Genomic DNA, 26,617 nt, shown 5'->3' on the forward strand with positions numbered 1-26,617 from the left:
TATCGTTATTATTTTAACATTCAAAATTTTTACAACACAATATAGGTTAATTATTTCTAAATTAGAGATAAATTTTGTTTGCATTTATGTATAATTCCAAAATGGTTATTTATTTTACAACTAATTTTAGGTAACTAATTAAAATGAATTTGTTGTTGACCTATATATATTTCTGAATATTCAAAATTTTTAAATTATAACACGGTATCTCTATTCAGTTAAAATTGAATAAAATCAAATACCTTTCTCAATTTTTGCATTTATGGTATATAAAATATACAATTACACTAATGCAAGTCTCGTCAAAAGAAAATAAAAAAAAATTTGCGTGTTCCCAATTGAAATTTAATACTGCAAGCAGTGTACATAAGTACCTATGAAGTAGATAGATTATAAAAGCGAAATTCCAAAATCTATTTTATTGCAAGTGAAATGTAATCAAACAAAAATTAATATTAAATTAAAAGTACCATAAATCTCCCGTTAGCAAAATTTTGTTTTATAAATAAATGAATTTGTTAATGCTAATAAATTATTTTAGAATGAATAATGGTTTATTCAGTACGCATAAAATACTTACAGTATATGGCCTCAAATATTGCATAATACTAGTTTCATTAAAATTGATCAGGTTTGTTATTTTTAACAATAATTTTAAATATATCGGAATGGTGGAATTAAATTTCAAAATTAGAAAAATTATTGAAATTTCTATAGTGGTGTGATATTTTCGAAAGAACTACTATTTACACCTTATGGCCGCTTTTGGGTTGACGAATTTTACAAAAATAATTCAAAATGAAAATAGCTATTATGTTAAGAGCATCCTCTCACATGCCTCTTCAAATGAAAAGAAATGAGCCATTGTGGTTCAGCTCAATCATGAAAAATGTGTTTTCTTTGGCTTACAAGTACCACTTGTTTGTCGGTAAAGTAAGTTAGCTCAAAAGCTCAGTGCATGCTTTAATTTTAAAAATTTTTTAACCACAAAACTACAAAATCAAAACAGCAATAAAAGATTTATCATAAATTTTTAAAATTCATTATGAAGGTCTTTTCCATTCGTCTTTTTATTATACGCAAAGCTTATTCAAAAATTTTATGTATATAGTTTAATATTAAAGCTTACCACTTTTAGTTTACAAAAAATATTGACATGCCAAATAAGATGTGTCAATTTTGAAGTACCTTATAATACGAAAAGCTTAAAATTTATAGATTTTATGTATGAAAGTGTACTTATGCTTGTCCTTGAAATTATTTAATTAATATTAAAATTATAAAATTGAACGTTTAATTTAAAACAAGGTATTAAATTTTAGATTTAAATTTAGAATAATATTGTAGGTGCTACATCACTGAGACTGTGTCAAACTCGATGTGAGCAATTGAAATGCTCCGCATACAGTCTGACCATTACAAATTACTATAAAACAATTGAGAAAGGTGAAGTATTATAATATAATGAAATTGATATAATTGAAAAACTTCCAAATTTATAAATTTTTTTATTACACCAGAATATGTGATAGTACTTCTAAATTAAGATGTCAGAGATACTAGTTAAGAATTCGGTCTGACTAAAAATGTTTTACCCCAGATACTTGCAGTTCAGGATTTTACAAATTTTACGTCATTTCCCAAATCTTGATGATAATTTATTGCACATTGATTACAAAAATCATATTTGAAATTTAATATTCTTTGAACATCCTATGTAATATGTACATGCTACCTAAAACTCAAATCGAATAAATCAAAAGTAAGCAATAATAGAAAAATTTCATGGCAAAAACAATAAAAAAAATTCAGCAGAAAGTGAAAAAAAAAACAAATTATTTTATAACATGAGTAAAAGTGAAAGCAGCAGCAGCAGCTTAACGCATAAATTAACTTAAGACGGTAGGTCTTATGACACATGCACCAACACACATACTACATATTATACTCATTGATACTCTTATTGAAAGTAAACATTTTAATTATGTAACAATAAATTTTTATGCTTTTTTTTTTATTTTACTTTAAAACAAAAAACTTAACTAATTTAAATAGGTAAAATTAAAATGAAAAAAAAAAATTAAAAAAAAAATATTCAGGTCGCCTCTACTGATTCACAAAAATAAAAATGCAAAAATAAAAAAAAAAATTAAAAACAAAAAAAAAAAAATCAGTCATAATTTTATTTGAAAAGAGATTAAAAGAAAAATTAATAACTATGATTTGTATGTTTTCAATGGTGTATCATAGATGGCGGGTGACTTAGGTTTCGATACTGTACTATCAATTAAATTTTGTGGTACGGTAATTCCATTTGGAAATGTTCTTGCTTTACCGTTATCATTGCCACCTCTTATATCAATATCAGGTGCAGTAACATCACTAGATTCACCACTAGATCCACCAGTTTCATTTGATGGTTGAACTTTAACATTATCACCATTACCTTTCTCTTTATTTGTTTTATATTTAATGAAATATACTTCTGGTTTTGATGATTTTATAATTTGTTGCTGTTGAATTGCTTGTAATTCTTCTTGACTAGGTGGATCTGGTTTTTTAACAAGAACATAAACTAAAGTTTTTTCTTCGACTGGCTGTGGTACAAGTACTGGTGGTGGTGTTGGTGGATTTGGTGATTTTACCAATATAATTTTATAATGTTTTCTTGGTGGTAATTGCGGTAATTGTTGTGGATATCCTTGATATTGTTGTGGTGGTGATGGTGGTGGTAAATGAACATAAATTTGTTTTTCATTTTGTTGTTGTTGTTGCTGCTGTTGATGGCCTAATGATGGTGCTATAACACCATTACTGCCACCATTAATTGTTTGGAAATTTAATGGAATATTTTGATTTGTTTGATATTGTGGTGATATTACATTATTTTGATAAATTAATTGTTGTTGCTGTTGTTGTAAAGGTAAATTAAAAGGAATTTGTTGTTGCGGTTGTTGCTGATTTTGTTGAAGTTGTAATGGTGATATAATTATATTTTTATTTCCATTATAATTTTGATTTGATTGCTGTTGTTGCAAATTAATATTTTGTAATAATCCTTGATTATTAGAACCTGTTGATGATGGTATATATTGATTTGATGGTAATTGTTGTGCTATATTTGGTAATCCAATATTATTGATTGGAAAATTTAATCCATTTGATTGTTGTGTTGGTGGTATATATCCATCAGTTATTGGCGAAGGTGGTGGTGGAGGTGATGGTTGTATATATGTTTGTACAATATTTGTTTGTTGCTGTTGTTGTTGTGAATTCGAATTTAATATTTTTCCTAATGCTAATGCTGGACTAATATTATTTTCAATATTATATGAATATCCTCCAGGATCATTATGTTGTGAAATCACATCTTTTACAAATAAAGTTATAATAAAAATAAAATATTTCATAATTTTTTTTTTGTCTTTTTTTTTTGTTTTTTTTTTTGTCTTATTTTTTCACAATAATTGTGTTATAATTTTGCCAAAATTCAAACGATTAATTTTATGATTATATAAGAAAAAACGAAATTTAACACAAAAATAAAAAAAAAAAATTAAATAGTAAGAAAAAGCACGAATAACGTAATTGTTATTATTAAGAGTGAAGATGATCAATTTTTGAGCACTTCGCGATTTAACGATTATTAAATAACTGGCGGTCCACGTGAGTAATCTGAAATATTTATATCGATGCTCTCAAATTACTTATGAAAAATAAAAAAATCAAAAAGTACAACAACAGAACATGATTGTGTTGCACCAGCATCTCTTTGGTATCATCTAACAACTAACATTTTATAACAATCTCTGTATTGTAGATATGTGTAAAAATTTTTATATATAAGTTATGACTATTTAAAAATTAGTTAACTAACTATTTGAAGAAAAGGAGATAACGAAAAAAAAAACGAAAACAATAACAAAAATCGTATGTTACGAATGTTCGAATTATTGTGTCTTTGGTTGTTGTTGTTGTTGTTCTTTGTTTTTTTTTGTGTTATTATACAAAATTCAAATTATACGCCTTTTCATATCGCTCACAGACCATACTGGTATTTATCATATTTCCTTGTTAAAGTTTTCAGCGTTTCGTTTTGACAATAGCCGCTCAATCAATATTGTAGGTACGTAAAAAAATTTTTTGTGTTTGTTTAGTGAAAAAAGAAAAGTATAAGAGAGCTTTTCGAGAAAAAAAAAAATCGAATAAGAAAGAGACGCAGAAATACCGTTACTGTCAAAGCTTTTTCCCTTTTATTTTTTAATTTTTAGTTTCAAATTTTTAAAACAAAAAAAAAAACAAACTAAAATTTTTTGTTATTTTTTTTTTTTTTGCTCTTGTACTCTTTTTTTTTTATCGGTTCTTTTCTGTGGTAACTTGGTAGTTAAAAAAAAAAAAACAAAAAAAAAATTTTAATGTCTTCACTACATTTATATACCAAATACGTAATGAATGTATTGAACATTAAAAATAAAAAACCAAAAATTAAAAAAAAAAAAAAAAGAAGTTATTTTTTTACCAAGGGCAAACATTGAATTAATAATCAAATAAAAGTATTACAGACAAGTTTTATTTAAAGACGTGGGCAAATTAAATTGACCTTAGTCACATATTGTTTGTGGTCATATCTTGTTAAGATAAAGTTCATGTATAAAATTTAGAATTCAAAGTACCTATGCATTTTTAAAACTATATAAAGTATTAAGGAAATTCAAAAACCGGCAGCAGTTTACAATTAAAATTATATGTAAACTGACCATCTTATATAATATTTAATAATAGGAAAAGAAGTTTGGTAAGATGTCAACTCAATTATTTATATCATTCTAACAGATTTTATAAAGTACTCGTATATCTATTTAAGCTGAAACAAATTTAAATTTCTAATGTGTTTCTTAAAATCATATCAAAGTAAGAATAATAACATTTAGACGGATTTCTCAAAACGACCGAGTGACTTGCAGAGGCCACAAGTAATCGTAGATTCGAAAACGGACCTGGTGCTCAAGGAGTACGGAAGATCTGTCACATCGGAAACGTCAACCAACCAACCAAGAACAATAGGGTTTTCAAAATAACAAAATTGAAAAACATCAACATTTTATTTTTACATAAAGCTTTTAAGGTTTTTCAACTTAAAATTACTGAATTTACGAATAGGTTCATTTACATTACTATAATATTGTAATTTTGATTTCAAATTTTACAGGAAATCTGATTTCTGGAACTTCTGGTTAAACATGAATAAATCTATATGAATTTCCAAGCAACTTTTAAACAATGGTTGGTTGGAAAATAAAGAAAATTTTGGGATACGGCTTGAAAAATATAGTGAATCAAATTTAAGAAAATTAATTATATAAGCATATACAATATACTCGTAATATGAGTTTAAAATTCCGGTAAAATCTTTAAAGACATACAAAATCTTTAGATAATTTATCTAATATTCGCCACTTTAACCTTAATTTTGAATATGCCTTAAAGATTTTTATTAGAAATTTTATATTCGATTTAAATATGTTCGTAGACATGATTATGTGTTACGACTTACGGTATTACCAAAAATTTGATTGATGGCTAGATACATTTACATATACATATAAAATTTATATGGCATATTATAACAAAATAAGTAAAAGCTTAATAAAAACAGCTATATTAAGTAAATAAAGTCCTTGAAGTTATTTTTTTTTTTCGTGTATAAAATGCATTTTAATGACATAAAAGTTCATTTCTAAAAACTCACTATATATGCATGTATGTATATATACATATAAAAATATTTTATGATTCACAATAATTATTTCTTTTTTTTTTGTTTTTGTCTAAATTTTAGTATAGTGGTCTTGGAAATTTCTTTTAAATTTATTGCTAAATTTTGAATTTAAAAAAAAAAATTTTTAATCGGTATTGTTACCAACAATAAATTATCGGTTTTTCTCTCTCTCTGCCTCCCTTTGTTTTTTTTTAGTCAAAAAAATTCAATTGTTCAACCTGCACAAATTAAAATTAAAAATTCAATAAAAATTATAAAATCATGAATATTTCACCAAAAAATAATGTTTACAATCACACACACATACAACCATAAATCCATTGAATTCCTTTATGATTGCTTATACCATATTGTTGAATATCTAAGTGTCTACATAAATTATAAGGGTTAATTAGCAATAATTTAAAAACAAAACGCTTAAACCATAACCAATCTAATTAAAAATCTATTGAAAAATTGAATTATAAAAAATAAAAATAAAAATTCAATAATTTTCGAATAAATTTAATAAAAAACAAAATGTGCGCTCTTTTCATAATGAAAAATTAATAGAATAGCCTTTGAAAAAATAATTTTTGACCTAATTTTAACCTTTTTAAATCATTTTATGAAAAAGGTTAACGCACAGTTCAATTAATCGCTTTATTATATTTGCTTTTTTGCGGTATTTTTGTTTTCTTTTGGTTTTTGTTGTATTTTTTACCCTCTTACACCTCCCGCGTTAATCTATAAATTTTCATATCTCATTTGATCATTTTTATTTTTTTGGTATTTTCAAGAAAATGCCGCTAAATGTACAACTAATTTCAATATAAATCGTTAAGATTTAATTCAAATTTAATTAAAAATAGCCTTTTTAACACGCACATATACAAATACGAATGCGCCTTCTTATATTTAAATCAGATATAATGTACATTGTGTATAAATGAATTCTATTATAAATTCACAAGCTTAAAATATTACATTATAAATGCTTGTGGTTAAAATGCTATTGAAATTCACAATGCAGGCAATATTTTGTAATTAATATTTTCAACACTTGTGTATTCATTCGAATTCATTCAAATTTTTAGTAGCAAAATAATTAAATTGAATTTAACAAATTAAATTTTAAATTTAGTAATATTTTTGAAAAAAAAAATTTGAAGAAGAAGAAAAGAAAAAATTACTGTTATGGAGGAAAATTTATTTGAAAAATCTAGGAATATTGAGATTATTCAAGAAAAGTTGATTTTTTGAATTAAAACAATGAAATATCAAAAATTAGAACTTATCCTGCTCTTTATACTCCTTAGTGCTTAGTTCTATACGAGTCCCAATTGATGATTATCCAAACATATTATTAATACGAATTTTCTAATTTATTTCCGGTCAGTACGAATTTATATAAAATGCATGGGTGCCGAAAAAATTTAATTTTTGAGACATTTTAGGTGTACATTAGAAAAAAAATCAATTTGTACAATTAATATAAATTTTGTCACTGTTAAATTTACTTTTCCGATTCATCATGCCATTTCATATTTATTAAATTACTGATATTCAACAAAAATCAAAATTATTAATATTCAACAAAAATTAATTAAAAGTACACATGTTTCATAAAATATTAATTTCTTCGTGAGCGCATGATATATATTGTTCATATTGACGATCTGTTGCATAATATATAATTCAAGATATTCTTGTCCAAATAGGCGAAAAAATGGTTTAAAATTGAACCTTTCGAATGGACCAGCTAAAAAATAGTCTGGGTCAACATTTACAGGAAAACATATTATATAAAATATTTTCTAGTATTTTGTTTTATGAATATAAAACCCAAATTCTTAAAAAATCGCTCCTTATTTTTATAAAATCAAAAGTATTTCAATGCAGTTTCTATACAATTCAATCTACAAATTTCTTCTTTACCTGATCTTTTTCAATTTTGAGCAATTTTTAATACTTTAATATTAAAATTTTTCTATAATTTCTGTGTCAGATGGTAGATTATATACTTTCTATGTAACAAAACTTTAAAATGTTCCATAATTTTGTATTCATATTTTGTACGTACGCGTAAGTTTTTATTTAAATTTTCCATAGTATAGTTATTATCACATATTTAAAAAATCATCGCACCACATAATCAACTTTAATTTCAATTGCAGAACAAAACAAATTAATTAAAATTAATTATAAAATTAAAATTTAAATGAATAATGAAAACATTTTAAAATTTTAAAAACCATATTTGTATTCCATAATTTATGACGAAAAAAAAAACAAAAAATTTCCGTAAACATTGGGTAAAAAACACTTAAATTTTTATTTTTCAATAAATCAGAAAATGTCATGTTCATGGATCGCTTTTAATAAAACTCTTTAAAAAAATTTTAATTTCAAGTGCAATTTTTCTACCCGAAAATGGAAAATCTTCAATGACCTTGGGAATTGTTATAAATATGAACAAAAATTTATTCACAAATTTTTTATAAATTTGAATTTTTTTTTTATAGATGTTGTTGAGTTTAATGAAGCCAACGCAATATTTTATTTATAATTCAAATTTTTTTTCTAAATTTTTAAAACTTTGAAAAATTTTAAAATTTATTCAAAAAAAATTAAATTTTATTTTGGATTAAAATGTTTTTTGGTTTAATTATCCAATTGATGGTTCCTTAGATTTATTTAAATTTTTGATATTTTTTAAATATTTTCTCGATTTATGATAAATCGTCATATTTATATTTTGAAGTATAACCCAGAGAAGTGTTTTGTAATGCAACTTGCATCAGAAAGGGATGATAAGTACGTAGGCACGCATTGCGTTTCTGAGTTATTTAAATTTTTCAAATTTTGTTGAAGTCAAAAAACTTAAATATTTTTATAGTTTAAAGGTTTGTTTGTAAATTGGAAAATTTATAGTGCAGGATTATTTATTTTTATAGGATTTTGAATTTTTGAAGAGCAAAATTGAACTAGTTCAAATTCCAGTAAATGTATGCATCCTCCTTCATAGTGGTATACCAATCAATTAAATCCTTTTCGCATATTGTAAATAAAAATGATGGATACTAAAAATCAAATTTATTCAACAAAATTTATTATAAAGCTACACATACATATGTTTATTAGTTTAACGATTAAAATGAGTTTTCATTTGTATACAAACTCTTGATCAACAATTATAGAAGAACAAACAAAAACACAAAATCAATTTCGATAATAATAAATTTCCATTTTAATAGCACGCACACACTCTCTTAATTATTATGGCGAGAATTCTTAATTTGATTTTAAGAGTTCTACATAGCTATATTATGCTATATACGATAACGAAAATGAAATAATTGGAATCTATCTGGAAATGCTATAAAATTTTAATTCAAATAATTAATTTTATTATAATTAAGTGTATGTTTTTTTCACATAACTTTCCTTTTTCTTATAATATAAAAACTTGAAAAAGAAAATAAGATATAAGATGTCTTTATCAGTTTCCATAGTTTTCATAAGAACTCTTGTATTTTTCTAGTTTTTTTTTTTCGAAAATTTTCTTTTACATTTTTTTTTTTTGTTCTACATTTTCATTTCATTTCTTATACTATATACATAATTTATTGTCTTTTCCAATATACATACATATATTATAGTATGTATGTATGTATGTATAAATAGATGCTTTATATATAATTTAATAAAGTTAAGAAAAGCTTCTTTTATTCATTTTTTGAAAGTTTTTTTTTCTTGAATTCGTGTTATGAATATTTAATGAAGATGATTGTTATAATGAGAAGATTACTATAAGTATGAATAGAAAAAGAAAAGATGATAAAGAAATGAGCTACAAAGATGTATGTGTACAGAGTGTCGCATAATTACGGTACACATATTTTGTATTTCTACAAAATTTCTTACATATTTTAGGCTCTAGTGCACCAACCTCTTCTACTTTTACTTTTGACAACTCTTTATTGGCACAGTTCATTATAGTGTTTCGATTTTTGATGCCACAAAAATTATACAGACTTTCAGTTAATTAATTAAAAAAAAGTAAAAACTTTAATAGGACCCTGCTTAATTTTAATAAATTTTTTAATCAAACATGGGAATGGAATGGAATGTGTGAGAAATAGTACCGGATTTTTTTTATTCACAAATTTGAATTATTTTCGCCACTTTTTGAATTATTTTTCTGAAAACTATAATTGAAAATATTTTTTATGTGTTGATTATAAAATTTATTAATTTATTAGAAAAATTCAGAAATGTAAATGAAATCCTAGGAACAATACCCGAAAATTATTGCCTATTAGCAGAAAAAAAGCTAAATCTTTTAAACAGAAAGAGGATAAATACCATTTTAAGCAATTTTATACTATAATATTACAACATTTTCCAATGCCAGAACAGAATTAAGCAATAATTAAAACACATTTTAAACAGCCACAAATGTTATGTATGCAACACCCGCTAGTATCAGTTGGTTGCATTAAAATTTAATATTATATTATAGTTGAAAATTGTGAAGAAGTTGGGTGTTTTGGTTTAAATCTTCAGCGAAATATGAATAATATAATGTAGTATAAACATACAATGAATTTAATATTATAATAATAAAAAATTGTAATAAAATTTTCATAATTTAAATTTTTTCGTTTATGCATTTTTTTTTTTTGTTTTTGTATGGAAGACGAACGTATAAAAATTAAAATATTTCATGAATTTTTAAAAATAATAAAATAAAAAGAAACTTTGAAATTTTGCGATGAATTTTTATTATTTAGCCACATGTTTACATTATGTACCATAAGTTAAAATTTCTTAACGATTTAATAGAAAACCAAAATGAAATTTGGAAAAAAATTTATTATTAAATAAAATTGTTTTTTAAATAGAAATTAAAAACATATTGTTCTGTACAAGTAACCTCAAATCAAAAATTTAATTGCATAGCTGTGTGTATTTAAAATTAATGGAACTGGACATGACATAGTTAGAATTTTTAAATTAAAGTAAAAGTTGTTTGCTCTTTTTATCAGGAAAACTTGTTACTTCGTGCGAATGTTGTTAGAAATGTTTCGTAAAAGAAACGATAATATTATTATGTTGGCCTACTGTTCATGTAGTAGAAATACAAAGTTTAAATAGCCTAATATGACATTTGAAAATTTCATTTATAACAAATTTTATAATGGAAATTTGTAAATGTAACAATACTTTTAATAAAGTATGAAAGTTTCTTCTGTGGTTATAAGCAACAACCAAATAAGCCTAGCTAGGTAATTTTTTTTATTTTTTTAAAAATTTAAAGCCTCAGTGCTTACACTTGCATATTACGTATATTTTATAATAATTTAAATAATTCACATATTATACTACATACATGGCGCTTACGATTACGATCTTACTTTAATCTTTTATGGCTGAAAGTACTAAATTTTTAAAGTTTTACTATTAAACTTTTCAAATACAGTAAATTTTAATTTGATTATTTGTAAACATTTATTTTGGTATCAAAATAATGAAAATTTTTCGTTCATCTGGTAATTTTTTTTTTATTTTTTATTTTAAATTTATCGTGTTATTCATATGTTAATCAGTTGTCAAAAAAAATACAATCTTAAATCTTTCATAAATATGACATTTATTGGAAAATTGTCAAATATTTTTTAAATTTTTATATGACTATAAAATCAAATTAGGTTAATATGAATAACAAGTCAAAATATTTTTACAATGTAGTAAAATATACAAATTCTTTTAGTTTTTTTATTAATTTCTTTTAGTATTATACTTGTATTTGTATGCATAATGCAGTGCAGTAAATGCATTGCCATATTTATTATATTTTGACAGTATTTATATAATAGAGTGCTAAAAGCAACGCACTTTATTATGTTACGTAACAATTAAGAATAATGTGGAAGAATTTTACCGTAAATTATTATATAAAACAACGCATTTCCTACTAAACTAAATGACAAACTGTAAACTTTTCCTCCCCTTACGTTATATACATGATACATATATATGCATGTACGTTAAAATTTCTGACTGAACCAGTTATATTCAAATTGGAAGCGAATATTTCAAAACCAAATCATATTTTTGGATTCAAGTAACATACGAGTACATTATAAGCATTGAGCAATGAGCAATGAGATGCCGCATATATATCTGAATTTTTAGTAATGTACAGAAAACTCTTGTACGCAGATATTGCCGAAAATTGACAAGGTTTGAAGATATATAATATTATATAGAATTATTGAAGTTATAGAATCTACAAGAAGTAAAACGACTATAGGAAATAAAGATTTTTACGGGAAAATTGAAAACTTATTGGAAAAACATAATAAATGAGCAATTACAAAGTCTATTTTACTAAATTTATTGTATAAGAAAATTTGGACGGCACAATTTTTTTGAAAACCTTGGAATAAAGAATTTATATTTGCATTTTTTTTTATTTTATTTAATTTATAAAGTATAATTTAGAAAATTCAAATAGTTTTTTCTTTTACAAAATTATTTTGATTGAAATATTTAATTTGATAATTGACAATTAGTCACGTGTCAATATTCATTTATACAAAACAAAAAATTAAAGTTCACTTAATTTCGATTATAATAAATTTATAATTTGAATAAAAAATTATTATAACGAACCACTAATAATAATATATTTTATTTTGCAAATTTACCCACATAAATTTTATAAAATTTTGTTTTGGACTAGTAATGAATTTTATTTATTACGAGTATAAGTAAATAAATTATTTTATTTTTGATAAAATTATCGTAAATTTCTTATTTTTATTTAAAATATATTTATGAAATTATATTTATAAATTTTTATTTTTGAATAAAATGTTTGTCTAATTTTTGTATAATTTAGTTTTAATATTATTATTTTCCATTATTAATATTATGTACGTGCATATGCATGTGTATTGGGCTACAATTAGATACGACCTTCTAATTTTGTATTATGTACTTTTAAATTTATACACATACAAACACATATCATATAAGTCAATTATTACAATTATTAATAATACAGTTAGCATATTATGGTTACTTTAGATGTACAAAATATCTAAATATACATGTATGCACCATATTTATATTCCACTATAATTATTAGATTTGAAAGTGCTTCGAATAATTATATTCACATTAATCAAACAAAATTTGCAAATCAAATAAATTTAATTACGTAATATTACGATATTGCATTAGATTTTGGAAAAATCTTTAATATTTTATAAATTAATCAAATTTTATGTATACCGATTTGTTCGAAATATACGAAAGTAGAAGCTTATCTATATTATTTATTTACTATGAACATGTTGTTCCAGTATAGTTTTTCAATAAAATTACAAATATAATTTTCATAATTCGAAGGCATGCTGTAGTATTTGCGTTTTCGTACTTATATACAGGGTATCTCTGCTATTTACCACTGCTATATATACCATTGTGTAGGCCGCCATGAGTATATCCTCTGTATACATTAATTAGGCCGAGTATAATTTTTTTACTCATCGTTCATTTTAAAAGAAAACATTTATATCCAAATTTGAAGACCAAAATATATCAGACAAGGACAAATTATTTTCCAGACCAATATACATAATATCTATGTACATATATGTACGTCACCTTTCAATAAAATTAAAAGTGATTTTCTTGTAACATATTATTTTATGTTAATAATATTTTATGCAAATTTTTCGAAAATATTAAAATAATATTATCATTTCTGAACAATCATATTATCCAGTAATAAATAGTGGCATAAAAAAATTTTTGAATTTTTTTATAAAATATTGTAAAATGTTTTTTAAATATTGAAAAATTTTCAACATGAAAACTGATATTTTCACTATTATACCACAATAATATACAAAATATTTAATTCCATTCGATAAATTTGATTAAATATCTACTTAATATAAAATTTAATTTCTTAAAATTAAAATATTAGTTATATGGTAAAATAATGGATTTTATATTATGTTGAAGAGGGAATATCAAATATTTTTGATTATCATTAAAATTGTAAACTTAATAAAAATATTGGCCATAACAATTTATTAAAAAACACTTTATTACTTGTTTTTTATATGTTTAGCAATTTTTTATTTGAATGTTTTAATTCATTTTTATTAGTTTTCTCTATTTTGATATTTTTTGTCTATTTTATTAAACATATACTTATGAAAAGCAGTGATTAGTTATGTATAGGATTTATATAAGAATATGAAATTTGCGAAGTAATTTAGAAAGGATTTTTAGATTAGTCACAAACTGTAATTATCGAACGTGAATGGATGATATTGACATAAAACACACCAAAATGTGAAACCTTGAAATTCAATAATCCCTCGCATAAAGTCAACCCGATACAATGTACAAAATAGAAAAAGTTCGATGTGAAACGCGCAGAAAACATGTGAAGTATGATTTAATTTATTTGAAGAATTTTTTATGTCACTCGGTCAATTATATTTTGCTGGTAAAGAAAGTTTTGCATAATTACATATATACTTATACCTACTTGTTTATTTTAATGTTTTAAATCACAAATTTTTCCAAATCATCAAGGTTATAATAAGTAGCAGGCTTACCAACAAATATAACGAAGGTTTAATGTCAAAGGATAGAACTAACAGACATCCATTGTATTTTGTTAAATGTAAAATACGCTCCTTTTCTTTCTCAAGTAATTAGTATTTAAATATAAAGTCGACCACCTTCTGTTATTTAACTTTATAACTTAAATATTTTTCATAATTTTACGCAATATAGAAAAAGTAGAACAAATAGAAACCAAAACACCGGATAAAGTCGTGTTTAGGGAACTAAGATAAATGGTAGATTTAGAAAAAGATTACACTAAGATTTTTTATTCTTGAGCATTTAGGAAAAGATTACACAGCAGATGGAAAAGCAATTAAAAACGAGAAAGAATAGAGTTGACCAAGTCAACTCTGTGATACCCGTACGAAAGCAATTTCAACGACTTTTATCAAATACATTCGTCCTACTAATATATTCGTTCTTGTGAAATTTCAATATCAAAGCTTTTGTAAGATATAGTTAAATAAATTTTGAAGTTGTATGGCAGCTACCCGAACCAGTACCCCGATCATATCCAATTTAAATAGAGTTTTGGCATTTACTACAATAAATCATTTGTGAAAATTTAGTGAACTTAGCTTAATTAGTTTTTTAGTTATCGTTGGTATGGACGGATGGACGGACAGACAAAGCTAAATCGACACAGAATCCGACGCTGATCAAAAACATAGACTTGAGTTTATATCTCAGACTATTATTTCTTAGCGTTACAAACGGTAAGGCAAATTTAGTATACTCTTCGAACATGCGTTTGTACGGGTATAAAAACATAGAGAACTTAAAAAAAACCAAATTACAAAAAGAAATAAAAGCTGATAAAACGCGAACAGCAAGTTGAGTCAACCGTGATCCAATTACAACCGTAATCCAATTCAGACAGCATTGTTTAGATAACAAAGAGTTTATAAGACTTCAGCAGTTTTAGTACAAAAAAAAAATTTTAGTATTAATCGTATGCTAGTTAAATACTAAAGGTACCTACTAAATACAATTTACTTTAAGACCGTATGCAGGATTGACGGTACGGCTAAATAATGAACTTATTAAGTAAAATTATTACGTTTATTTGAACTCATTGCTTGATCAAAAAAAATATTTATGTTAAATTCACTGACTTACTTACGTAACTATGGAATTATTAATTTTGGAATTCTTAAAATAAAAATTTCAAATACATAATTTATTTAACTCAGTTAAAATTCATTTTTCTATGTTTAAACATTTTTGAAAAACGAAAAATTGCCTAAAAAAATATGCTATTTATGCATTTATTTCTAGTTTTTTTTTAAATATATTCATTCCCCGTAGAGTTAATTTTTGCTATTGAAAAGCCAAAAAAAAAAACAAAACAACATCTTAAAAATTAGTTTATGAGTTAATAAAATCTAACACTGCATCCAAATTTATTTATTCGATCCACTGGTACAATAATAATAATTTTGAATACAAAAATCTTACAAATCGAAAAATTAATACTTCATTGTTTTAAACTTCTGTTACAATTTTGAATTGGAATTTGAGAAGATTGAATGTAAAAACGCTCTTGAAAAATATTTTTGATTAATCAATAATATTTCGTAACACCCTATAATAATAACTTATACTATGTTATATACTAAACGAAAATTTTATAGGGTAATAGTGGTGATAACAATTTTGAAAGAAAAAAAAACTTAATTTATGAAAGATGACTTGGAAAGACGGGAGCGGGGTGATTTCTTTTTTCTCAATTTTTTTTTCAAAGTCCGGTTTGTAAGATTTTCTTATTGTTTTTGGTGAAATTTTATAAAGAAATGAATTTGTTGTTTTTATTTTTAATTCAAATGAATAGATTTCAATAATCGTATTAAATTTGGATTAGAGGCTACCGATTGAATTGATTTAATTTTTATTGATTCGAATGGATTATTCGATTGATTGTTTATATTTATTGAGCTTAACAATAACACATAAATTTTGTGCGTATCATAAAGGATATTTTTGAAAAATACATTATTGGCTCGTATATAGTATTGATTGTTATCAGAAAGGTGGTTTCTGCGTTTTCTGATAAGTATTTGTGAGGCATAAGTATATGTGTAAAATTCCTTTACTTATCACTGTCGAATATTCTCCTTTCTTACAATATTTAACAGTGTTTCTCAAGATAGTGACTTGGATCTCTTGGTTGTATTTCAATTAACGATATTTCTGTAAAAAAATTTATATTTAGCAGCTTTTTTGATAAAATTAAGCTTTAGTTTCCCGAACTTGCAGTTAAAGTTGTTTCTATTGGCTGTTTTGTGGTTATAATTATCGTTTAAATGATTCACTTTAATTTGATGTTGTATTTAGCTGGATATAGCAGCCCTCTTAAATATAATCAGCTAAATTGTTAGTATATACCTTGGCCAATCTCTCCGACAACCCTTCACATCTTGTTAAATGTATTCTGTTCAATAGGAGCTTAAGTCTTTAAAAAATTGTAATCATATTGTGCTATTTCGAGGTAAATGAGAGAAAAAGTCAATTTACAGTTTTAGATAATGATGTTTCACGTTAATTTCTCGCATTTTATATGTAAAAAAAAATTACATTATTATAAAAACAGGCAAATTGTAAAATAAGGAAAATTGCCAATTTTGACATCATAATGTTATAACAAACAAGTTTCTTGGTTTTTAAGATCATTGTAAAAAAAAAAAACTGTAGATGATAATTAAAATTTAAGAGTATTATATAGTCATTATAAAATATTTAAGGGAAAAAAACATTTTGTAAAATTTTTATTGACAACCTTTTGATTTTTGTTTATTTTTTTTATTAGTCGACATTGTTATTAAAAAACAATATAAAATAAAATTTAGTTTAAAATTTTTATGAATATGTATTACAAAAAGAGTTTCAGCGTTATTGTTGACAACTATAAGATACATAATCGTACATTAATAAATCATCAATATAAAATAGCAATATAGAATCAGAAATTTTGTTAATATAAAATTTAAGAGAATTGAAACAAGCACATGACTATAAAGCATGAAATTCCATACAAATTGAATTTGTGTGCAATTTTTTAAATAACGTTGTCAAGTTGTTTTGACACATACGAGTATTTGATTAACTTTTACTCAAAAAACGTAAAACTGAATGTTCAGTTGAATAATAATAATAAACAGAAAGCTTAATTTCGTTTGAAATATTTCTGATCTAGCAGATGTGATAAGATTTTTGAAATTTTCTCGGAAATTTTGGGAAAATATGTTCTTATTATTTAAGTCTCATGTACAAAAGAATGCAAAATAGAGAAGTTTGGGGTAATTTTTATAATAGATCTTAAATAGATGTTTATTACTTACCTAGTTACTTACTGGGAGTTGTCGTTATAAATAAAACAAACCAACGTCATGCGTTTCTAAAATTAACACGAATTGATGTTATTATCTTGTTAAAATCATGAAACCTAATATTGTATAGCTATTATATATGATCCACTTCTGTTAAAGATTCATGCAACATGATGAATTTTGTTATGAATGAAAAATGAATGCAGCAAATACATCAATTTCGCTTTCTATGTATCTAATAATATGATAAAATAATCTAATGAAACAAAACAAAATTGCAAAATCAAATAGAGTTAATACCATAAATCACGAATATTTTACCGTATGTATGTACAAAAAAAACAATAACATTAATATATTATATAGATATGTACAAACAAAATTCCTATATATAAAGCCAATATACACTAAAATAGAAATGAATAAAAGAAAAAATTCGCGACATTAATAATACATACATATGTAAATATATACAGGTAATTAAGTATGTCTGCGTTACGTACATATTATACATTATTAGAGCAAATTTTTTTAATGGATATGTGTGAACTGAAATCATAAATCGATTAAACACAAGATTTAAAAAACACGAGTTTTTGCGCAACATGCCGAAATTTGTATAAAAGAATGTATAACAGAAATTTTACGAAAATTTTTACACGGATTGTTCTGTATTGGTTGGACGAATTAAAATCGAAAAAATAGCTAAATAACTGTAAACAATATTATATTGTCGTTCATTTTTCGTTTTTTTTTTTCATTTAAATAATAATGTTGAAAGTGCAAAAATTCTTATATGTGCATTTTTATAATCATTCTCGGAAGAATAATTTTTGAACGTTTTCTTATAGCAAAATTTTTAAATAATTGGAGGATTTAAATTTATTAAATTATTTCATTTAGAAGTTACTAGTCTTACTATATTTTAATAGTCTTAATTTTAACTAGTCTAAATCTATAATAATCTTAATTACGAAAAGCTTATTTACAAAGTTTTGAAAACAATTGTTATACAATTATAATACATTAATAAATCTTGAAAATATTTCAAATTTTTCAAAAAAAATTAAAATTTATAGTTAGCCCGTTACAGTAATAGGTTCCATATAAAATATTCCTTTAAGGCTTCAATAGTCTTCAATATTGTATATTTATATATACATTTTTTATAAAAATGTTATCAACATTCAAAGATACGAATCGCCAAATAAATTATAAGTGTTTTTTAGTCTTCGTATAATTAATAATTTAAAAGGTATTGTTAACGCCTGATTTTACATAATATCTGCCAACATTATCGCTAAAATTTAAAACAAAATTCATTCCATATACGAAAAAAAAAACAAAAACGAAAAACCCAAAAAATTATCCAAAACCTATACCAATACCAATAGGTATAGAAGTAAACTTTTTAACAGTTTCTTCTTTAATTTGTTAATATAATATGTAGGTACAAAATACCAAACTACATATATATGTACATTTATGTGCATGTATACAAAATTCCTATTATGTATAAAATAGTTATACTCATAACATCTTTTCTTATCTCTATTTTTAATACTCGGTCAAATACCTTTAATGGTCAAAGTCAATATTAAAAAAATAAGAAGCGAAAAAAAAATTTCTCTCCCCTGCTATTATTTTTCTCTTTTTAATTTTTTGTTACATTATTTACTGGTAATTAGTACATAACTGCGTGCAATACTCATATTAATAAGATTTATTTTTAGTTTCAGTTCAAATTATATTTTTTTTTTGTTTAGTTTTTCATACTATAATTTCACCTGATAAATGTTCGTTAATTAACGGATAGGCAATTTCATGTACTTATACAAATTAAAAACAATTCACATAATTTGACTTAAATTTTTGGAAAAAACAAAAGTTATGTAACTCGAATTGATGTAACACAAAAAAAAAAACGTAATAAATAAGCGCGAAAATAAAATTAGTAGACGGATATTCATATTTTTTAATTACATTCCTATACTAACAAAAACAAAAAAGAAAAAATAAAATAAAATCGTGAATTTATTAACACGAATAAAATTTGATTTATGATTTAAATTTTATTTTAGTAATATTAAAAAAGCTTCTTTTAAAATAAAATCCTATAAAAAAAATCGTTTCTCTATGTGTAATCCAAAATTAGTGTGTAAAAAAAATTTTTATTCTTTCATGTAGAGCGTGTCACAGCAAAAAAAAAATGTTGACGCGCACCTATAATCGATAGTAATCAATAAAATTAATTTGACACGCATTCTACTATAAAGCAGCGTTTTTTTTTTTATAAAATATGGGAACAATATAAAATTAAAATTATAAAAATAAAAAACAAATTGTCATTTTGAAATATTTTACATTTGAAATGAAATTTTGTTAAGGATTCAGAAATATCATATGTACATACATGTGTACACGTTTAAATAAAATATTATTCGAGTTTTATTGCTAAATCTAATATTTTAAGCTGATTAAGTATTCAACAACATTTAATTCAATAACAATTGCAAATTATTCCCAACAACTTCCAATCTTGTAATCGAAAATATACAAGTTGTACCAAAAGCATATCAAAATTAAATGACATGTTTTTGGTATTAAACTTGTGGTACAAACTATCTTCCGATTAATTTTTCATTAATTACCATTGAACAACAACAAAATCTGATCTTCGGGTACGTTTTAGCAAAAAATTACCAGAGAAGATTCTTTCTGTTGTGTTCTTTCATAGAAAACAAAATGAAGAGTTTTTAGCACTTTTCCAAAAAAATTTTGAAAAAAGGGCTTATTAGTTTCACTCTGTCCGTCCGTCCGTTCGTCCGTGGACACTTTTTTTGTTTACAAAACTTCTACACCCTTGCAGATAGAAAGCTGAAATTTCATACGTACATAGATCTTCACTAGAAACTTATTTCCGTAGAACAAAATTTTTACCTATCTCCCCCCCTCTAGAAGTTATACCCCCCCAAAACCCTAAAAATGGCCTTTTTTAACTATTTGTTGTAATGAAACCATAAGCATTTTTGAAATTTTGCAAAAGCAGAAAGGTAGCGGTTTGCCTTCCCTAGCGCGGTATACTACACTTAAACTTTAGAAAAACAAAATGGCCGTTCAAATTTACCGTTATCTAAAGTCTTTTTTTTCCAAATTTTTGATTTCGTTGTTCTTCTAGACCCCAGTCTCTAGAAGCTTAAAATTTTAGAGTCTTTTAGACATTAATAAATAGTTCATTTCGTTAGAAGAAAATTTTTTTCCATCTCTACCCCCTCTCAAGTTATCGCCTCTTGAAATTTGTAAAATTTGAATATTTGACACCTTATATTTCCGAAACCGCAAGCTTTTTCAAATTTCTATAAACGCAAAAAGCTAACGGTAAATTCCGTGAAATTAAAAAATATAATTATTTTTCTTAACTCACACAATTAACCCTTAAAATCGAACATTATGTTAACACCACTTTATATTAATTTTTGCTTTACTTTAAAGACCGCATGTATGCATCATCCTAAATATATGCAATCCTAGAAATAGTTTTGTATATGAATGAAAATAATATTAATAGTGTGGTAGGTATACATAGACTGTATTTAAAAGCAGAATTTTCACTTGTTGAAGTGAAAAGTGCTACAATACAAGCCATTGGTTTGACCCAACTTTATTTTATTGAGAAACACATTGCACTGAACTTCTTTTGACAAGTATTTCAGTATTGAAATAGATTTCGTACAAGAAACATCACTGCAGTATAAGCGATTTTCTTTTCAAAAGTCAATTATTGTTATTACAAAAATATAAACATAAAATTTTTGTTATTGTTCTAAATGGTATTCGCTTAATATTAATGTGCGACTCTTGAAAATTTTTCAGAAACCTGGTTGCGGCCCCGATATATAACAAGTAACTAAAACTTAAGTGCTTAATCTTTTAATTCTTCAATTAGGTACATACATACATAAGGGCTTAACGGCTTAACAGTACCTTTATCAATTTATCTATAATATATGAACTCTGTTGAATAAACTTTGTATTAAAAAAAAGTCGACATGCGTCTATAAAATTTACATGCAGTGACATCTGTTATGAAAATATTTCATTATCATTAAAAATTTTATTTTTACTATAAAAACAATTGCATATGTATAGGAAAAATGATAATATTTCATATGCGTATGCAATAGCATTAACTAAGTTGAAATTCATTTCATGTCATTTTATGTAGTAAAAGAAAATTTTACAATCTACATTTAAAAATTAATCGTTACGAAAGTAATGAACTCGAATTTCAAAATTACACAAATTAAACTTCATAATACCTTTAAATTTATTTCAATAAAATTAAATTATTATTTCTAATAAATGTAAGCCTTTAATTTAAAACACCTGCGTATTTATTTGCTTGATTTGTTGTATTCCACCAAATTTATTGCATTCACATAATTAAATTGAACACTTAAGTTTCCAAAAATTGATTTGTTCAAAATATAAATGGAAATTTTTATATCCTAATGATACTTGCTTATAATCCTCGAAATTGACGCTGTCATGCTCACCGTTTTGTCACTTAAAACATATTACTATTATTATTATTATAAAAAATAGTGTATACTTTATGAGATCTCATTAAAATGTGAATTTTCCGTATGTATACTTACATTCAAACATAAAATTGCATACATTACATGCAGTTATGATTAAGACTTGGTATCCGGTTCCATTATATGGTTAGATACATAATTATATCACGTAATTTTTTTAATCCAATAAAGTTAACAGATCGATAGCACTCATTATTTTTCTGCACTTCTCTATAATTTTATTACTCAGTTGAATGGTATCATAAATGAGTCACTTTTAGCCATTTTAAAATCTAAGCAATAAAATATTCACTATGGCACTTTGGAAAATTTCAGCATGTTGTAACATTAGTTTTATAGTTTATTTATTTGTATCTATTTGGTAGAAAATATTTACACGCTATTCCAGATATTGATGAGAAAATTCATTTGATTTTTTTTATAGGGCAATTAATTACACTAAGGAAAACTTGTTGTAATGTTTTTTTTTGGATATATAGTTTTTAAATTATTTATATTAATTAAATACCAAATTGGTTGGCTGGTTGACGTGACCGGTGCAACAGGTCCACTGCATCACAATTTGCTACAACTATACCCCGTGATTATCAGACATATTAAACATATTACATGTGAAATTTTACAAACCGTTAACGTGAGAGTTTTTTATTATAGAGGCAAAGTCAAATTTCCTATTGTATATGCTACAATAAGCATTCATGAAATTGTCTCAATAGTTGAAAATGTGTTCATCGTCAAATTATCACTTTCAAGGGTTTTCACTTTTTACCTAGAAATTCTTTACCATTCTGTCAGTGATTCTGTTGATACACTATCCGTATAGAAAGCGGTAAGTCATACATTTTGAGGAGAAAAAATTTTTTTTAGTTAATTTTTCTGACTTACACCGTTCCTTTGGCTACGTTGTCTCTTTGTTCTACAGTTGTTTCCTTTGTTTATTTTCTTGACAAGTTTGATACTTTTCTCATTTCTTTTAATGAAAAATATCGATTTCAATGAAAATTAGTTTGCTCCTTTCTTCGACGATGATTCCTTCACTTCCTCAAAGAAAATGTCAAAAATTATCATAAGTCAAATACTGCTAATTTGTACTTATTTAAATTTTTACTCAATTTTCAATATCATGGCGAAATCTTTTTTCATATTTTTTTTTCTCATATATTAAAAATAAAAATGACATACGCTGTAAGATTATTGAAAGTTTTGAGTGTTACATAAACTTAGCAACGTGTTCTTCTCATATCGTATTTAGCTAAATGCGGCCGTTTAGCTCAGAGGGTTTTAAAAGAGTATTATCTAACTGTTATATGATATTAATAAGTTACGTTATAACATGAAATTGAAGAATCAAAATTTAAAATGTCAAATTGAAGTTCGTAAAAATGATTCAATACCATACTTATACGATTTTCAGGATACCTAAAACACATTAATCAGTTTTTGTGATCACTTAGAACTTTCTAATATTAAATATTTTTGAGTAGATATGGAATAGGTATTATAATATATGCATAAAAAATATAGTTAAAGTAAATAAGACAGAAGATATCTAGTATAGGTTTTGATTAAATTTTAAAAATTTTTCACAAGTAGAGCATAATATATTAATTTGAATAAATTAATGTTATATGTATGCTATATTATGGTTATGTAGTCGTGCCGGTATTCTGGCTCTAAGGTCGTCTACGGCTGATGGTGGTGTTCGCTCTCAACAGTCTCTCACTCCTTTGGATTCCGGGCCACCATAATAAAGTGGGAAATGAACGTGCGAATGAGCTAACAAATTGGGGCTCAGCTAAGGACATTGTCCTGGCGAAACGGCCTTTTGTTTCCATCACCACAGTCAAAATGAATATATTTCGACAATCTTTATCGTGCCTCGACCGCATTACGAAATAAGAAGTGCACTTGGCGATGTCTCGGGGGACATTGCCCGCCTAACTGTAGTTTCCGCGGGACACTGGACGTTGGGCAACATACGTCTGTGCCGAAATTGACCTTCAATACAAAGCGAAATTGACAAGAAGGAGACCATTTTTCATTACCTCTACGAGTACCCGTAATAATTTATAATAGTAAATGATTTTCGAATATATTGAAAATATTTAAAAAATAAAACAAGTGCCCTTATTTTTATGAAATGTTATGGCTTTCATTGTTGATAAATTGCAATTTCCCTAAAAAAGAGTCATAAGCGTAAGTAACGAAACTACAACAATTCAAAATCAAAGGAACTAAGAACTGAAACCTTAAATATTTCAGGGTCTTACAAAAAATTGTCAATAAAATCTTAAATTTCGAACAAAGTTGATTATTATTGAAATGCGAGATGAAATTTTTGATTTTGTTAATCAAACAGTTTTGCTATTTTTACTACTGTTTTGAATATAAAGAATCTGAAACTTTCTTACTGTACGGGAGAATTCAACAAGACCTTTAATAATTTTCCGTTTGCAGATATTAGAATGAGAAACTAGAAATTGCTGGGAATCCCAAAATTACAAAAAACAATTTTATTATCGTATTAGTTTAATTTTATTTCACTTTCTCTTCTTCTTTTTTTTTAAATAAAATTTCGAGAACTATTATAAGAATATCTCAATAAATAATTTATATTTTAAATAATTTAGAATAATTTAGCTTCAAACAAAAATTAAATAAAAAAATAAAAAATAAAATCAAAAACTACAAATGAAATGGACAAAACAAAAAAAAAATCGATTATGGCAACAAAATAAAATAAATTACTGGCATCATTCACAATTTCAAATTCACTTAAAAAATGAGGTTCTTAAAATTCTAATAAATCACTTAATTTATTTCTTAACTGATGGCACTCCATATACAGGAGCTGGTTTTGGTACAGAAACTGGTGGTGGTGGAATATATGATGAAGAAACTTCATTTATACTACCGCTACTACTACTACTGCTACTAGATGATTTTGAATAAGTCTCTGCTGTTTCAATAGCACTTGCTACTGATGCAAGACCTTCATGAGAATGAACTGTTGAACCAGAATTTCTAATATCAACACCTAAATCAGTTCCAACGAAATTTCCAATAAATGGACCATGACCGTGACCGAGTGCATTGGCTGCTTGTTCAGCTTCTTTACGTGTTTTATATTTAATAAAGAATACTTCAGGTTTATTATGTTTAACAGATTGATTTTGAATTGATGCAATTTCTTCAGCTGATGGTTCATCTGGTTTTTTAACTAATACATAAACTAATGTTTTCTCTTGTGATAAACCGCCTTGTGACAATAATTGTTGATAATTTGGACTAGATGATACAGTTGGTGCTTTAATGAAAATTATTTTATAATGTTTCTTTGGTTGAATTAATTGTTGAAGTTTTGCACGTTCTTCTGCTGAATCTGAGAAATCTTCTGGTGGTACATGTACATAGATATGTTTTTCTACTTGACCACCAATAGCTGGTGAACTTGCAATTTTGTAATCAGTTCCTTGTGCTAATTGTGCTTGTGCATAAGTTTTATCACTTGCTGAGCTTGCATAATTTCCTGTATATCCTGAGGATGATCCTGAAGAAAAGCCAGAAGATGATAAACCAGAACCAGATGCTACATAATTATTAGAAGATGAACCTTGATTAATTAATTTTGTTGTTGTTGCATATTGTTGTGAAGCAGCTTCATTATAATGTCCATTTGAATTAGTATTGTATCCAGACCCAGTTTGTGATACAGTAAAACCACCTTGAGGTGCCGGTGGTCTTAATATAGTTGTCGCAGCACCATTATATCCATTATTTGAATGTGAAGTATATTTATTGGCAATTAATTGTGCAGCTGAAGGACCATTTACTGGTCCAGAATGACTTCCAACTAATAAATGACTCTGTACAACTTGACCATTAGGCCCGCTAGATGCTTGGTTTTGATAATTATATCCCTTGGAACCGGATAAACCAGAAGTACTGCTACTACCACTACCAGATCCACCAGATATTAATTGAGCAGAATTTCCTTGATTACGATGATGATGATGTACATGATGAATATGTCCTCCACCAATTAAACCACTTTGTGAACCAGAACCAACTTGTGAATGATAATTATATACTTTAGTACCGGAAAATTCAGCATTTCCAACAACCGGTGTTTGTGATATATATCCTTTTGAGGGTGCAGGTATAGCATTTGCATCTTGAACTGAATTTATAGAGCTTGACGCTACAGATTCGTGTTTATGTACAATTCTTCCTTGTTGTTGTTGTTGTTGTAATAATTGTAATTGCTGCTG

At 25.2% G+C, this 26,617-nt stretch overlaps 1 protein-coding gene across 1 annotated transcript; it reads right to left on the minus strand.

The window, feature by feature from the left end:
• Positions 1–2,216: 2,216 nt before the first annotated feature.
• Positions 2,217–5,590, minus strand: LOC129605840 (putative mediator of RNA polymerase II transcription subunit 29). The gene is made up of 3 exons (XM_055515816.1): positions 5,555–5,590; positions 5,424–5,480; positions 2,217–2,957 (listed from the first exon to the last, which is right to left on the minus strand). Exons 1-3 carry the CDS (start codon positions 5,588–5,590, stop codon positions 2,217–2,219), a joined length of 834 nt encoding a protein of 277 aa, XP_055371791.1.
• Between the last annotated feature and the right edge of the window lie 21,027 nt (positions 5,591–26,617).

This window comes from Condylostylus longicornis, unplaced genomic scaffold (genome assembly GCF_029603195.1).
Source record: "Condylostylus longicornis isolate FDR11 unplaced genomic scaffold, ASM2960319v2 ptg000015l, whole genome shotgun sequence".
Lineage (NCBI taxonomy): Eukaryota > Metazoa > Arthropoda > Insecta > Diptera > Dolichopodidae > Condylostylus > Condylostylus longicornis.